Here is a 16,009-nt window from a genome sequence, read left to right as displayed (position 1 = left end):
GCGTGGGTTTCCTCCGGGTGCTCCGGTTTCCACCCACAGTCCAAAAACACACGTTGGTAGGTGTGAGTGTGTGAGTGAATGTATGATTGTGTTGGACTGGCGCCCCCTCCAGGGTGTGTTCCTGCCTTGTGCCCAATGATTCTGGCTAGGCTCCGGACCCACTGTGACCCTGAACTGGATAAGTGTTACAGACAATGAATAAATGAATGAATGAATAATACTATGCAAGTTACGTTAAAGCAGCAGGAGAATGTTCGAATTTTGAATTGCAATTATATTTTACACAGAAACGCTTTAAAACATGTTTGAACACCTAATAATACCTGACTACAAAATATAAAATAAACAGTAGCTCATGATAATAACATCATCTCTTCTTTTCCGCTCATATTAACAGAACACATGCTCCAGCTCTGAAGGGTTTTCTCTCCTTATCCAGCAGTACAATAGCACCTAAACTCCATGATGCTACAATTCTCACCTGACCCTCTTTATTATATATATAAAAAGGGAACATTATTAAATCAGACTGTGAAAAATACAGTAAATAAATGTCAAGACTATGAAAATAAAATGACAAAGCTGACAGACCACAGATCGAATCCCTGAAGGTATAAATCCCCAGCATCAGAGCTGCTTTCTCCAGAGAGATGGAGCTCCATTTAATACGTTTTGTCTTCAAACCTTTGGCAAAAGTAATCAAACTAGGATGAGGTATGCTGTAATGTTCCTTACCGAATATTGCCATTAGAGACTGGAGGGCAAAGTGCATGGTGCGGCGGCTGGCCTGCTTCCCCGTCTTCAGAACCACTTCTTCCTGTCCCACCTCACACAGATCAAACCCTGAATGTGTGAAAGCAGAGACACACATAATGGTACAATCAGTTATTACTTAAAGCAGTGGCTCCTAAACCTTTCCTGCAGTGCCCCACTTTTATAGATGAGAATATTATTATTATATGTATAATATAAGTGCTGTGAAGAACTGGCGCCACCTTCAGGGTGTATCCCTGCCTCGCGCCCAATGATTCCGGGCAGGCTCCGGACCCACCCCGACCCTGAACTGGATAATGAATGAATGAATGAATTAATATATAATATATATAATATGATCCTGGTGTGGTGTGTCTGCAATTCAAATACATACCCATACAGAAGCACAGTGAAACTGACTCACCCAGAGCAGCAAGGAACTCGTGGCAACCGGGCAGTCTCCAAAGCTGGACACTTATAGACACCTGGATCGGCAGCAAAGAAAAGTCCTGCTCCTTCTCTCCGGACTGAAGCTGGACCAGGACCTGATGAAGCTACACATGAAGAAGAGGAAGGAAATGAGTCCTGTTGTTCAACTGAGCTTTATTTCGCAGGTTTGTCTTAAATGACCTCAGGTCTATTCTTTAGGCAAGGAAGGGGGATTTAAAGGTGTATGTGTGATATATTATCAACAGTGACCTGATACAAAGCAGCTGTCTACAGAAACACAGACCTACACAAAGTAGCGCACTAGTGCGCAGGACAAAGGTATGTGTTGCTTGGTCAGGATGTGTTTGGTTGTACTTCTGAAGTAAACAAAGGCATCATAATCTGTTGTGGCTTATCACTGTCCTCCAATAAACAGCGCTTGTATCAGTGTTGTATAAATGCAGCATCACACTCTGGCCTCTCCTTATTTAACATGGCAAAGTGCTGGTAGTGGCTGTAACATCAGACCAGCAAGATATTCAAATGAGCTCAACTCTCACAACACGTTCCGGGCTGTTAGACGAAGGGCACACGTTGGAGGTGTGGAGATCAGGTTGAGAAATGAGGGTGAGGGCTTTTCCTGTGAAAGATTTATGAACACTCAGCTGTTCTCTTTAAGGAGATTAATGTCCAACGTGAAACAGCGATGCCTTTGTAAGAGACGGTCCACACGCCACTGAAAACGTGGTTTGCTTTTTTTTGCCTCATTCTCAGATTTAAAAGATTTGCTCATAAACTGCTCACAGTCCGAGAGCCACTTAGAACCATCCAACAAGGAGCCTGTCTGTAATCTTACAGTTCTCATAATATCTGAGATCACTGAGAAATAATGATTATATGTTTGATGATATTTTTTATATAATAATGCATTTTATTGATAATGCACTTTTAATTACGAATAAGATGCAAATTAAAAGTAAAACCACAATATAACAATCATAGGAAAGAGCTAATATTAATGCTTTAACTACAGTCCTTTATTGAAATACTGTATATACTTGGATAATGCTATATAACTAAACACACTCTCTACAAGGATCATAGGTGCACACACCCCTCAGCTGAGACCCTAATATTTGTTGCTCTTACTGTTCATAAAAAGAGATTTGCAGTAGCTAAAGCAAGCGGTTCTTTAAACTGCTTCTTCACCATTCCCTACATTTAGAATGGACGGAAGCCCAAAGACAGCGCACGGGTTGCGATCTGCTGATGTCATTCTGTTTATTGGTGCGGATCAGAAATGGCAGAAGTCTGACCACCTTCAAACTACATCCCTGAGGCCTGAGGAAGAGATACAGTACTTTTCATATTTTATAAACAGGAACAGGCATGGTGGCGCAGAAAGTTAGTGTCGCAGTCACAAAGCTCCAGGGACCTGGAGGTTGTGGGTTCGAGTCCCGCTCCGGGTGACTGTCTGTGAGGAGTGTGATGTGTTCTCCCTGTGTCTGCGTGGGTTTCCCCCGGGTGACTGTCTGTGAGGAGTTGGTGTGTTCTCCCTGTGTCTGCGTGGGTTTCCTCCGGGTGACTGTCTGTGAGGAGTTGGTGTGTTCTCCCTGTGTCTGCGTGGGTTTCCTCCGGGTGACTGTCTGTGAGGAGTTGGTGTGTTCTCCCTGTGTCTGCGTGGGTTTCCTCCGGGTGACTGTCTGTGAGGAGTTGGTGTGTTCTCCCTGTGTCTGCGTGGGTTTCCTCCGGGTGACTGTCTGTGAGGAGTTGGTGTGTTCTCCCTGTGTCTGCGTGGGTTTCCTCCGGGTGACTGTCTGTGAGGAGTTGGTGTGTTCTCCCTGTGTCTGCGTGGGTTTCCTCCGGGTGACTGTCTGTGAGGAGTTGGTGTGTTCTCCCTGTGTCTGCGTGGGTTTCCTCCGGGTGACTGTCTGTGAGGAGTGTGGTGTGTTCTCCCTGTGTCTGCGTGGGTTTCCTCCGGGTGACTGTCTGTGAGGAGTGTGGTGTGTTCTCCCTGTGTCTGCGTGGGTTTCCTCCGGGTGACTGTCTGTGAGGAGTGTGGTGTGTTCTCCCTGTGTCTGCGTGGGTTTCCCCCGGGTGACTGTCTGTGAGGAGTTGGTGTGTTCTCCCTGTGTCTGCATGGGTTTCCTCCGGGTGACTGTCCGTGAGGAGTTGGTGTGTTCTCCCTGTGTCTGCGTGGGTTTCCTCCGGGTGATTGTCCGTGAGGAGTGTGGTGTGTTCTCCCTGTGTCTGCGTGGGTTTCCTCCGGGTGATTGTCCGTGAGGAGTGTGGTGTGTTCTCCCTGTGTCTGCATGGGTTTCCTCCGGGTGATTGTCCGTGAGGAGTGTGGTGTGTTCTCCCTGTGTGTGTGTGGGTTTCCTCCGGGTGCTCCGGTTTCCTCCCACAGTCCAAAAACACACGTTGGTAGGTGGATTGGCAACTCAAAAGTGTCCGTAGGTGTCAGTGTGTGTGAGTGTGTGTTGCCCTGTGAAGGACTGGCGCCCCCTCCAGGGTGTATTCCTGCCTTGCGCCCAATGATTCCAGGTAGCCTCTGGACCCACCGCAACCCTGAACTGGATAGGGGTTACAGACAATGAATGAATGAATGAATAGTCTACGAATACATGCAGAAAATGGCATGATTAGTTTTATTTTCTCTAAATGACGTCATCTTGTGATCCCCTTGAAAATCAACTTTTTTTACACGCGACTGTAACTTGCGCGGTCAAGGTATGACAAAGCAGTTTGAGTGACGTTTAATATCAGAGTGTAATATTAGAAATGTGTGCAGATGTGTTAAACCAAGCCTGATGAAGTCAGGAAGGACATGAGCAAAGAAAGAGTTAAATCAGTTCCAGTCTATTGTACGGCTGAAGCGAGAAGACTTACCATTCCAACAATATTCTTTACAGCCTTCAGTCCGAAAGAGAGAAGGAGGAAAAGGGAGGAGGGGAAGAGAGGGTGAGTGTTAAAAGGTAATCCTCAGTAATGTCCAGTGTAGGTCAATTACTCAGAGGAGAGATCATTTACATTAAGACAGACATTAAGGAAAATAAACACCCTTTTAGTGACTACTTCAGGGTGCATGTGTCACTGTGTTCTCTGAAGTGATGGAGTGGCTGCCATCAAACCCTCACAGCAATGTTCCAGCAGCTTCTTTTGTTTTACCAGAGGAGTAGAATCTGTTACTGCAGCAAAAGCCATGACTGATCACCTCCGCAGTATACACTATAGCTCCACGTTTCTAAACAACCTTTATAATTAATTTAAGGTGGATCCATTTTGGACGCACACTCAATTTGGCTTGTGCAATCTCCATAGAAAGGGATTACAACAAAATGGGACTGTGGAGCAACTGCACATGAGCTTAAATTTAATATGCTCAACGGCAAGTGTTGGTAAGTGGGGTAGCAGAAGTCGTTACTGCTGTTATATCAAGTTCAGAACAACAAACGTACACAATACAACACTAATTGCATGTGTGCAAAACGATTTACAATAAGTACGTGAGACATAAACAATAAATAAGGGAGGGGGACAGTGCAGTTAGCAGTAAGTCAGTGCATATAGTGAATCACAGGGACCACGTGTTTGTTTGCGCTATTAAAAATTAACCCATCCCATCCCCTAGTTCCTGACAAGGTCAGTAAAACTTGGTGGAACTCACCTTGTTAATGAGCTGCTCTCCCGCTTCAGAGGCACTGACCACTTTGCAAAGAGCTTGCAGAGCTGGAGGAGGGAGACCTGCCACAAAGAAACGGCCGATAAAACCACGAGTCCAAAACAGACTGGGACACACGAGGCCTAAGGTACTTTAATTTTCCCCAGCATTGGGTTCTGAAGCTGTGGAACTGCGTTCTCCATCACGCCAGAGAACGGAGTTCCACTGCCTGCAGTACACATGCATACTTCCATACCCAGTAGTGACTGCAGGGTGGCGCTACACTGCTGGAGCCGGTCTCCTGGGTCTGCCGTGGGGAAGAAGACTGCAGGGGGAAGGCCGGACCCGGCCACGTCCAGCCGGAAGCCCACCGCAGTGAGGAGGGCCTGCCACCCCGAAACACCGCCCACTTTATTCTCCACACTCTGCTGGGACGTGTACATGGAGTTACGCTGACCATTCTGAATACGCTGCAGAGACTTCTCCACCTGAGCGAGAGAGAGAGAGAGTTCAGTGTGATGCTCGTCTTTGTTCTAAGATGATTTTGAGAAACCCAGCCCTGATATGTCAGTGTGATTTCAGCCAATCAGAGACTTCTTACTCACCAGATGCAAAAGGACTCTAAGGGCATCTCTGGCCTTGTCGGGATACTGCAGGATTTCAGAGAGTGCTTGACCAATCAGAGATGAGGGGCTGTTCAATTTTATATCACTGCCAATCAGCATGAAGCCTGAGAGAGAGTGAGAGAGAGAGAGACGGAGAGAGAGAGAGAGAGAGAGAGAGAGAGATAAAGGAGGCAGGTGGCAGCATAAACTGACTGACCTTCATTAACTTCAGGTGTAATTTTACCCATAGAAATAAACAATAAAATAAAATAAGCAACAAGTGGCCAAGTGGCGGAGGGTGTCCGGTTTGGTGGTCTCAGGATTCCATGTCTGCTTTTTGCAGATGATGTGGTCTTGTTGGCTTCATCGAGCCGGGACCTCCAGCTCTTGCTGGACCAGTTTGCAGCCGAGTGTGAAGCGGTAGGGATGAGGATCAGCACCTCCAAGTCCGAGTCCATGGTACTCAGTCGGAAAAGGGTGGAGTGCTCTCTTCAGGTTGGAAGTGAGATCCTGCCTCAAGTGGAGGAGTTTAAATACCTCAGGGTCTTGTTCACGAGTGAGGGAAAGATGGAGCGGGAGATTGACAGGCGGATCGGTGCAGCGTCAGCAGTAATGCGGGCTCTGTACCGGTCCGTTGTGGTGAATAGAGAGCTGAGCAGAAAAGCAAAGCTCTCGATTTACCGTTCAATCTACGTCCCAACCCTCACCTATGGTCACGAGCTTTGGGTAGTGACCGAAAGAACGAGATCGCGGGTACAAGCGGCTGAAATGAGTTTTCTCCGCAGGATGTCTGGACTCTCCCTTAGAAACAGGGTTAGGAGCTCGGACATCCGGGAGAGACTCGGAGTGAAGCCGCTGCTCCTCCACGTTGAGAGGAGCCAGTTAAGGTGGTTCGGGCATCTGGTTCGGATGCCTCCTGGACGCCTTCCTGGAGAGGTGTTCCGGGCATGTCCAACGGGGAGGAGGCCCCGGGGCAGACCAAGAACACGCTGGAGAGACTATATGTCTCGACTGGCCTGGGAACGCCTCGGTATACCCCCGGAGGAGCTGGAGGCGGTGGCTGGGGAGAGGGAGGCCTGGGTTTCTTTGCTCCGACTGCTTCCCCCGCGACCCGGACCCGGATAAGCGGTGGATAATGGATGGATGGATAAAATAAACAACATTTAAAGATCTCTGTAATATCTCTGTAATGTCTCTTTAATATCTGCATATTTCCTCCTTAACATCTCTCTATTGACCCCAATATATATCTATACTGTCTCTTTAATATCTCTCTAGTGTCTCCATAATGTCTCTCTACTGTCTCTTTAATATCTCTGTAGTGTCTCTATAATATCTCTGTACTGTCTCTTTAATATCTAGGTAGTGTCTCAATAATGTCTCTGTACTGTCTGTTTTATTTCTCTCTAGTGTCTCCATAATTTCTCTGCACTGTCTCTTTAATATCTCTGTAGTGTCTCAGTAATGGGTGGCAAGGATGTGCAGCAGGTTAATGTCTGTGAGGAGTGTGGTGTGTTCTCCATGTGTCTGTGTGGGTTTCCTCTGGGTGCTCCGGTTTCCTCCCACGGTCCAAAAACACCCGTTGGTAGGTGGATTGGCGACACAAAAGTGTCCGTAGGTGTGAGTGAATGTGTGTGTGTATGTTTCCCTGTCAAGGACTGGCGCCCCCTCCAGGGTGTGTTCCTGCCTTGCGCCCAGTGATTCCGGGTGGGCTCCGGACCCACCGTGACCCTGAACTGGATAAGGGTTACAGATAATTACAGGGTTGAGATAATAACACTCATTTTTATCAAAAGGACCTCACCAGAGCTCCATCGTTTCTCACCAGTGTTCACCAGCTATGTTGGACATAGCTATCATTTCTATCTGGACACAACTGCTTTGTGTATTTTTCTGTCTGATGCAGTTTCTCCTTAGGAGTTTTAGGAGAATAAATATTAACCCTCCTGAGCCATCAGTGAGCAAACTTTGAGACACATACGATATGGACGATGGAGGTCCGATACAGACCTGCCCAGTTGGAGGGGTGTGAGAACTGCTGGCTGCTCTGGATGCTCCTCATGGCCTCTGTGAGGGCCACGCTGGCCTTGGCACCGTTGAGCAGAGCCGAGTAGAAGGCGTGGATGAAGACTTTGGACGCGGCGACGGGGACAGGCCACAGAGACACGAGGACACACTGAGCCCCCGCGGCCAGGAACGCTCGGGTCAGCCCCACCACCCCCTCAGCCGTCACCTTACTGCTTGACTCCTGGTATGAGCTGGGACCGACAGGAGAGATAGAGCAGGGGAAACATTCATCACAACATGGGTTCTAAAACACGGGTTTAATATGAAAACTGGGATTCTAAAAAATTTTACTCATGAGACAAATATGAGACCCAAGGTTCTAGATTCATTGTGTACTGCACTGTGTGCTTTGTGCTGGTCCTAGTTCTAAACACCAGTTAACAGTTATTACAGCAACACCTAGTGGCTTGGATGATGAGCTAAAGAAGCTCAAGAAAGAGCCCAGAGCTTAAAGAGTTAAACAGACAAAACTATACATATAATTAACACGTGTATCATATATCACTGTAAGGTGAACACACTGTAAACTGTGGATTATGGAAATAGGAGAATAGGACTGTGGTTTAATCGCAATAATACCTTCGAGGCTTGCACTATACAGTGATTATACTGTATATTGGCACTGCTGTACTGATCGTTACTGATCCTACTCAGTCTTTATCCATGTACCTGTGACCACAGTACACCAGTGCCAATATCTCACATTACAGCACTCCCTCTCGTGTATTAATGCCTAAATACACCACACATGAAAACATCAGACAGCTGTAAACTCACCCCAGCACCACCAGTTTGACCGGCATCCTCAGGTCCAGGATATCCGCGGCAGTCAGCAGGAGCTCCTGAAGCGGCGGAGCATCACATGTGCTCTCCACATCGCTCCCGTCATCAGGAACCGTGTAACCGCCCCCAAAGGAACCCTTCCTCCCTCCGCCTCCACCTCCTCTGCCTCCGTCTCCCCTACCTCCCTCCTGGTGGGCCGGTGCCAGGACCAGGGCAGCCAGCCTCCAGGAGACGTGCGTGGCAAAGTGGGCGCACTCAGCCTGGGCCAGGGCGCTCATCACTCGCTCCTTTGTGGCCACGGGACCGGTCAGAGGCTGACAGCCGAGCAGCTCTGCCACCATGCAGGCTTCCTCCTCGGCCGAGGGCATGGGACCCCACAGCCAGCGGTCCATAGCCGCAGGGGGCAGACTGGGGTTGCCCACCACAGCAGCCATGCCAAGGGCGCCACAGGGAGGAGGGGCGGGACGGCGGGGGTTCATCTGTGGGTGGAAGGTTTGCTTAGAAGAGGTTGTTGCTACACTGTAATACATCTGTTGCTCTGCATACTTACATAGGCCCTTTCACCCTGTTTTTCAATGCTCAGGACCACCACTGGTCCACCACAGAGCAGATGGTGGTGGATCATTCTCAGCAATGCAGTGACACTGGAGCAGTGGATCAGACACAGCAGTTGCTGCTAAAGTTTTTAAACACTGTGTCCACTCACTGTCCAATCTTTGGGTGTGTATTGACATCATTTATCTGAGAGGACACACCCTCTCAGTGGCAAAACACTGGTTCTGTATAGGACCATGTACGCTCACATCAATTTGCATGCTTAAAGGATACAACACCAAAGCGGTTCTGCTATTGTTACAGTGTGAAGAATCTAAAAGTTCTTGGTGCTACTTAGAGCCAACGATTTGAAATACAACCATTTACAGTATATTTTCCATTGGTCTTAAGAGATATTTCAGTGTAGAAAATCCTGTAAATGTGCCAAGGGTGCTTTGAGTGCATATACGATTCTACACAGAACCACTTTAATTCTCAAAAACCCTTGGAAAAACATAGTGAAACTAAGACGGAAACAAGCGACGACCTGATTAAATGCTGTTAGATTTGACAGTGCTCCACACCGCCACTCATTATAACTGTGACAGATGTCTATGAAGGTAAATCACAGTAGGACTGAGCCCCATTGAAGAGTTGGACAGCTGCAGACAAGATGGTGACAGTGTCGACATGAAACCCTGAGAGACGTGTTCAGTTGTGTCCAGAGTGAGAAGATACACCGTGTACTTAACTACGGTGTCATTTCTCTTTTCTTTGTCTGTAAAAAAAGACAGCCTTGATTTCTTCCTGAATTTGTTTGTAAAGTCAGTCTCAAACAGCTCCATTTTAGATGTTTATGTGTTGTCGCTGAATTCACACTGAATGCTGAACGTCAGTGGACATAATCAACGCGACTCCAGCCAGCTGTGACGTCACATGCATGCCCTCTATTAGACACTCCTCCCTCGGTGGTCCACCTTGTAGATGTAGAGCGAGAGACAGTAGCTCATCTGTCGCTGCACAGTTTGTGTTGGTCGTCCTCTAGTCCTTCATCAGTGACACAGAAGCTGTTGGCTTGGTGGTCTATTTAAAACTCCAGGAGCACCTGCTGTGTCTGATCCACTTGTACTAGCACAACACACATAGTTAAGGGTCACAGGGCATGACTCACCTTGGCGTTGGACGCGAGGCTGCGCAGAGACGGGACAGCGAGGAGGCTGAAGCGCTCGTACAGATACTCATTAGAAGAGCTGCCTTTCAGCAGGGCAAAGGGGATGAGATACAGCTCTCCCTCCAGAACCAGAACCAGCTGCCTGTGTCTGCCAACTGGACCACTAGAGTGCATCAGACCCTGAGAGAGAGAGTTCCAAGAAAACTTTCAAACACTATATGGCCAGAGTGTGTTTACACACACTATATGGCCAGAGTTTTGTGGATACCTGCTTTGTACCTTGTGCTGGAATATTTTTGTGAGGGTTTGATTGCATTCATCCACACTGAAAACTAGGCAGTATTTTTACCATAAAATTACAGCTTCAAAATCATTATGATGATCCACTGACCTGTAATAGGGAGAACAGAGCATCTGCCATGGCTACTCCAGGCTCAAGACTGCAGAAGCTGCACTATGTAGCTTTTGGAGGAGGGTAGGGGACCACTACCCAATCTTACCTAGTGTTCCTTTAATGTGAGTGAGATCAATGCCTAGCAAATAATGCTCTATTCCAGGAGGAATGCTGGGTGGGGAATGCAGGTGTTCACAGACTTTCTGGGTGCAGTAATATGGTGAGACTTGGAAGGGTAATCCGAAAAAAAGAGACTGTGACAAAAAAGAAAAATGGAGGGAAATGTGGGAAAGGTGAGAATGAATTCCCTGCATCTAGAGAAGGAGCAGCAGTCTTACCCCCTCCATGGGAGCGATGAGGAGGTCGTAGAGGGTCCGGAGTGGGGGTTTATTCAGAGCACTGCCGGGATGATGAGGTGTTGAACTGCCATCTTTAACTGGAGATATGGGGTTACTGAACAGACTGGTCATGCTCTGACAACTCCTGCAAGAGAGGAGAAACTGATTATCACTGTGTTTGTGTGTTCACTGCCATGAATGGGTTCAATGTGGAAGCCATTTTAATTTAAATGTTATGCAAGTTTTAAATAAAATTTAAAAAACAGCAGTGTTGCCATACGACAGCCAAGAGGAATAAAGTGTAGTAACACACTGTGACCCCAAGAGGGCAGTGCAGGATTATTATGACGTGTGCACGTCAGTTGTTCTCTCAGATATTAGTGGGATCTGCCCCAATTCTTCATCTGTTTGAAAGCATGGATATTTGAGGTGAAGAAAAGCATGGTAAGTGACGTTGTGCGCTGTGTCCCTGTTCTGTTTTCAATCTCCCAAGGCCTTGAACACTTGCTCCCTCTGGTTTACCATGAAGTCTTGAAAGTGTGCACTCAAATAAAAGCCTTGGGGCTAGGATTAGGATATGTTCCACCTGGAAATCACACACCAACAGCCTAGCAACTACCTGGGATACTTTAGCAACATTTGGAAACCACTTTAGCTGCACAACCGTTCTGCATTTATTTCAGGACATACATTGTTCCAGATATTGCTTCTGTCGTTCTGTGTCAAAGTTCTCAAATAATAATTCGTAAAGGTTTCCCAGTTTATACTTGATATTTAAATGATTTAGTAGTATTTATTTGGTTCCTTTTCATGTCTTAGACCTTCCTTGTGTGAGAGACAGGCAGCGAATGTGATTTCCTCTCATCATAAAGAATAAGGGATTACTTTATTACAGACTCATTTTAGAGGATTAATATTCACGTCAACTCAATTAGAGCAGTGACTGAGCCTGTTAATGAAGAGAAGATTACACACGGCCTGAGAGTGGGCACACGTAACAGAGCAGGATCTGAGCAGCACACGTTCTCACTGCTCTCACCATTCTCTCTCTTACACAAACTCTAAAGTCGGTTATACCCTGTGTGATAACAGCGCTTTTACAGGATTACAGCACGTTACACACTCAACCAGATTCTTACACACTATCATGTGACCTGCAGTCAGACCCTGTAATAAGATTTAAATACAGTAAAAATTTGGTACAGTAAATATTCAAATACAAATAATTTTGTTATTTGTTATAAATAATTATAAAATACAATAAACATTTAAAATAGAATAATAACAAAATGGTAAATATACAAATACAATAAGATCTGTCTACAATTCATTCATTGTCTGTAACTCTTATCCAGTTCAGGGTCACGGTGGGTCCAGAGCCTACCTGGAATCATTGGGCGCAAGGTGGGAATACACCCTGGAGGGGGCGCCAGTCCTTCACAGGGTGACACACACATGCGGACACTTTTGAGTCGCCAATCCACCTACCAACGTGTGTTTATGGACTGTGGGAGGAAACTGGAGCACCCGGAGGAAACCCACGCAGACACAGGGAGAACACACCACACTCCTCACAGACAGTCACCCGGAGGAAACCCACGCAGACACAGAGAGAACACACCACATTCCTCACAGACAGTCACCCGGAGCAGGAATCGAACCCAAAACCTCCAGGCCCCTGACTGCGACACCTACCTGCTGCGCCACCGTGCCGCCCCTGTCTACAATTACATCATGCAAGTAAATACAATATTAAATTAGTGAGGGTCTCTGCAGTTTGGACAATGTGAGACAGCTAGAGACAGTGGGAGACAGTGTGGGACAATGAGGGTTTCCGCAGCTCAGACAGTGGGAGTTTTGTTATGTTTGTATGTATTCTATGATTTTCTATTATTTTTAAGGTTGAAGTATACAGTGCATAGAACCCTTTTGCTTTTGCAGGGGGTTTTCTTATTGTTTTTGTTATTATGATTTTTCTCCTTCAAAAGTCATTGAGCCGAAGAAACTGTAGGTCGTACCATCACCTTGGAGGGTAGATGTAGTTTGTGTGCATCTCATTATTCTATTATTAACCTTCGCTGTCGATCACACACAGTGCCTCCAGACTCTGGAGCGTATCCCGAGATACGAGGAGACGACCCACCAAAGCCACTAATGCTAATCAGCTGATGGATGCCCATGGTTACTTGCACTGTGAGCAGAGAGATGTGGAGAGTGGGGGTCATCCTCCCCAACTTGAGACGACGCCCACCTTGCTCTCCAGGATTCTCCAGGACTCTGTGATGGCTGAGGACTCACCAGGGATCAAACTCACCTGTTAAAGAGGTTGTTCCTGGACACCATGCGCAAAAAGCCAGAGTTCATTTTGTTGTTGAGCTCCTCGAACTGCTGATCCAACAGATCCCCTGCTTCACTCCCTGTTTCACTGCCAGCAGAGCACCCTCTGAGAAAGTGAGAAAGAGAGAGAGAGAGAGAGGGAGAGAGACAGAGACAGATAGAGGGGGAGAGAGAGAGAGAGAGAGAGGGAGAGAGACAGAGACAGATAGAGGGAGAGAGAGAGAGAGAGAGAGAGAGAGAGAGAGAGAGAGAGAGAGAGAGAGAGAGAGAGAGAAATCCACTTATCACTCCGGTTATATTCCATCAAGCAAAACATGTGGTGTGTATGTTTATATCTTCAGTTTTGCACTGGAGCTAATGGTGCATTTAATTGTGGCCCCCACCAAACGGCCCTCCAGGTAGGTCAGATGATGGAGTCAGACTAACTGAAATCTTTGATGCAGTAAAACTAGAGAATAGAGGTGTACAGAAATCATTAAATACATTCTACAAATACAGTAGACCCTCCAAGACCTCAGGGGTTATGTTACAATGCCTTCTGTTGATGCCTGGAACAAAAGATAATAACATATGAATTATGTGATGTTTTACTGTACATTGCTATGATAAAGTTCAATTATAAATTAAGATTAAAAGCATTTAGATGAACTGAACCTAACACTTGTCTTGTTGTCTTTACAGCGGTCTAAACCAGCCATGAGCCTTAGCGTGCGATGTGACATGCCATTTAACATGGATCCCTCAGTTCTATATCTGACATGACATGCCGCTATGCCACTCTGATTAACAGTGTTATGCCATGTTTGGACAGTGGGAGACAGTGTGGGGCAGTAAGAGTTAGTGGGAGACCGTGAGGGAGACTGAGGGACAGTAAGAGACAGTGAGGGACAGTAAGGGACAGTAAGAGACAGTGGGAGACCGTGAGGGACAGTGAGGGACAGTAAGAAACAGCGATGAAGAGTAAGAGACTGTGAGGGACAGTAAGAGACAGTGGGAGACAGTGAGGGACAGTAAGAAACAGCGAGGAACAGTAAGAAACAGCGAGGAACAGTAAGAGACTGTGAGGTACAGTAAGAGACTGTGAGGGACAGTAGGAGACAGTGAGGGACAGTAAGAGACAGTAGGAGACAGTGAGGGACAGTAAGAGACAGTAGGAGACAGTGATGGACAGTGAGGGACAGTGACGGACACTAAGAGACAGTGAGGGACAGTGGGAGACAGTGAGGGACAGTAAGAGACACTAAGAGACAGTGAGGGACAGTAGGAGACAGTGAGGGACAGTAAGAGACAGTAGGAGACAGTGATGGACAGTGAGGGACAGTGACGGACACTAAGAGACAGTGAGGGACAGTGGGAGATAGTTAGGGACAGTAAGAAAGAGTGAGGAACTGTAAGAGACAGTGAGGGACAGTAGGAGACAGTGAGGGACAGTAAGAGACAGTAGGAGACAGTGAGGGACAGTAGGAGACAGTAGGACACAGTGGTGGACAGTGAGGGACACTAAGAGACAGTGAGGGACAGTAGGAGACAGTGAGGGACAGTAAGAGACAGTAGGAGACAGTGATGGACAGTGAGGGACAGTGACGGACACTAAGAGACAGTGAGGGACAGTGGGAGATAGTTAGGGACAGTAAGAAAGAGTGAGGAACTGTAAGAGACAGTGAGGGACAGTAGGAGACAGTGAGGGACAGTAAGAGACAGTAGGAGACAGTGAGGGACAGTAGGAGACAGTAGGACACAGTGGTGGACAGTGACGGACACTAAGAGACAGTGAGGGACAGTAAGAGACACTAAGAGACAGTGAGGGACAGTGGGAGACAGTGAGGGACAGTAAGAGACACTAAGAGACAGTGAGGGACAGTAGGAGACAGTGAGGGGCATGTTCTGACCGGGTCCGTCATACAGCGAGGGGCAGGTTCTGACCGGGTCCGTCATACAGTGAGGGCATGTTCTGACCGGGTCCGTCATGTAGGGAGTGAATCATGCACGACTGCAAACCTGGGAGTGTCTTTTTTCCATTATGTATTTTCCAAAGGCAGTGAAGTGTGGAAATCTAAAGCCACGGGGAGCAATGTGGAGTAATGCTGCAAGAGCTTTGGTCAGAGTGCCATTAATGTGCAGTACCGGGACTCAGAGAGAGTCTCTCAGCCAAACACAAGCCGGAAATGGAAGTGGGTTAAACGGGCAAGTGAACTTTTAAACTGTAAAGTTTAGACTTTAAAGCGTCACAGAGGGACGAGGCATGACTCTGCAAAGGTCTCCTCTCTGACCTTCACACATTTATAACTCCACATCATCTCAGAGCCTCTGATCCTCTCACACACACATCTGGCTTAGTTTCTTTCCTCTACTTCTCCCTCCACTCTCTCTCTCTCTCTCTGCGCGTGCGCGCGGTTTGTCCGTGGTGGCGTGTGGAGGTTTCTGGCGTTTTTGCCAATTTTTCTGAATCTCTTAACTTTTTCACTTTATATCCCTTATTTCTTTCTTTCTTTATGAGAGCTCAGTGAGGTGTTTGTTACCGAACTGTTTTTGGCCGGTGGTGAGGAGTTTGTGGCTGGAGTCATGGCCTCTGAGGCCGGTGTGGAGACGCCGTCTCCCCGCCATGGCGTCAGGTGTGTCCAGGAGAGTGAGGCGACGTTAGAGGAGTTTGTGTTAGCGGTCGGGGAGCAGGTTGGATATGAGAATATTGAATCGGTTTCTCGAATGGACAAAGCGGTGGTGGTGTTTTTGTTGAAGGAGAGCTGTGTAAGCAGTCTGATTAAGTCGGGGATCCGGGTGAGGGGAGAGCTGGTGCAGGTCAGCCCTGTGCGTGCACCCGCGACCCGCGTTGTGGTTTCAAATGTCCCGCCATTCATTACAAACGAGGCGTTATTGAGAGAACTGGCTCGGTTCGGCTAATTCGCCGGCGACATGAGAAAGATTCCGATCGGTTTTAAA

General features: G+C 47.3%; 1 protein-coding gene across 1 annotated transcript in view; it reads right to left on the bottom strand.

Annotated features, from left to right (window-relative positions):
• The window catches only part of LOC136679752 (tetratricopeptide repeat protein 28-like), a 202,013-nt gene that overhangs the window by 3,538 nt on the left and 182,466 nt on the right, over positions 1 to 16,009 (bottom strand). The window contains 11 exon segments of the mRNA XM_066658422.1: positions 736 to 843; positions 1,178 to 1,307; positions 4,072 to 4,095; positions 4,850 to 4,926; positions 5,100 to 5,331; positions 5,449 to 5,573; positions 7,459 to 7,706; positions 8,293 to 8,777; positions 10,004 to 10,183; positions 10,736 to 10,880; positions 13,050 to 13,178. Of these exon segments, the coding sequence (XP_066514519.1) occupies positions 736 to 843; positions 1,178 to 1,307; positions 4,072 to 4,095; positions 4,850 to 4,926; positions 5,100 to 5,331; positions 5,449 to 5,573; positions 7,459 to 7,706; positions 8,293 to 8,777; positions 10,004 to 10,183; positions 10,736 to 10,880; positions 13,050 to 13,178 (1,883 nt within the window).

The sequence above is a fragment of the Hoplias malabaricus genome, chromosome Y (genome assembly GCF_029633855.1).
Source record: "Hoplias malabaricus isolate fHopMal1 chromosome Y, fHopMal1.hap1, whole genome shotgun sequence".
Classification (NCBI taxonomy): Eukaryota; Metazoa; Chordata; class Actinopteri; order Characiformes; family Erythrinidae; genus Hoplias; species Hoplias malabaricus.
The sequence above is the reverse complement of the archived record's forward strand: the minus strand, read 5'-3'. Positions and strand labels throughout refer to the sequence as shown.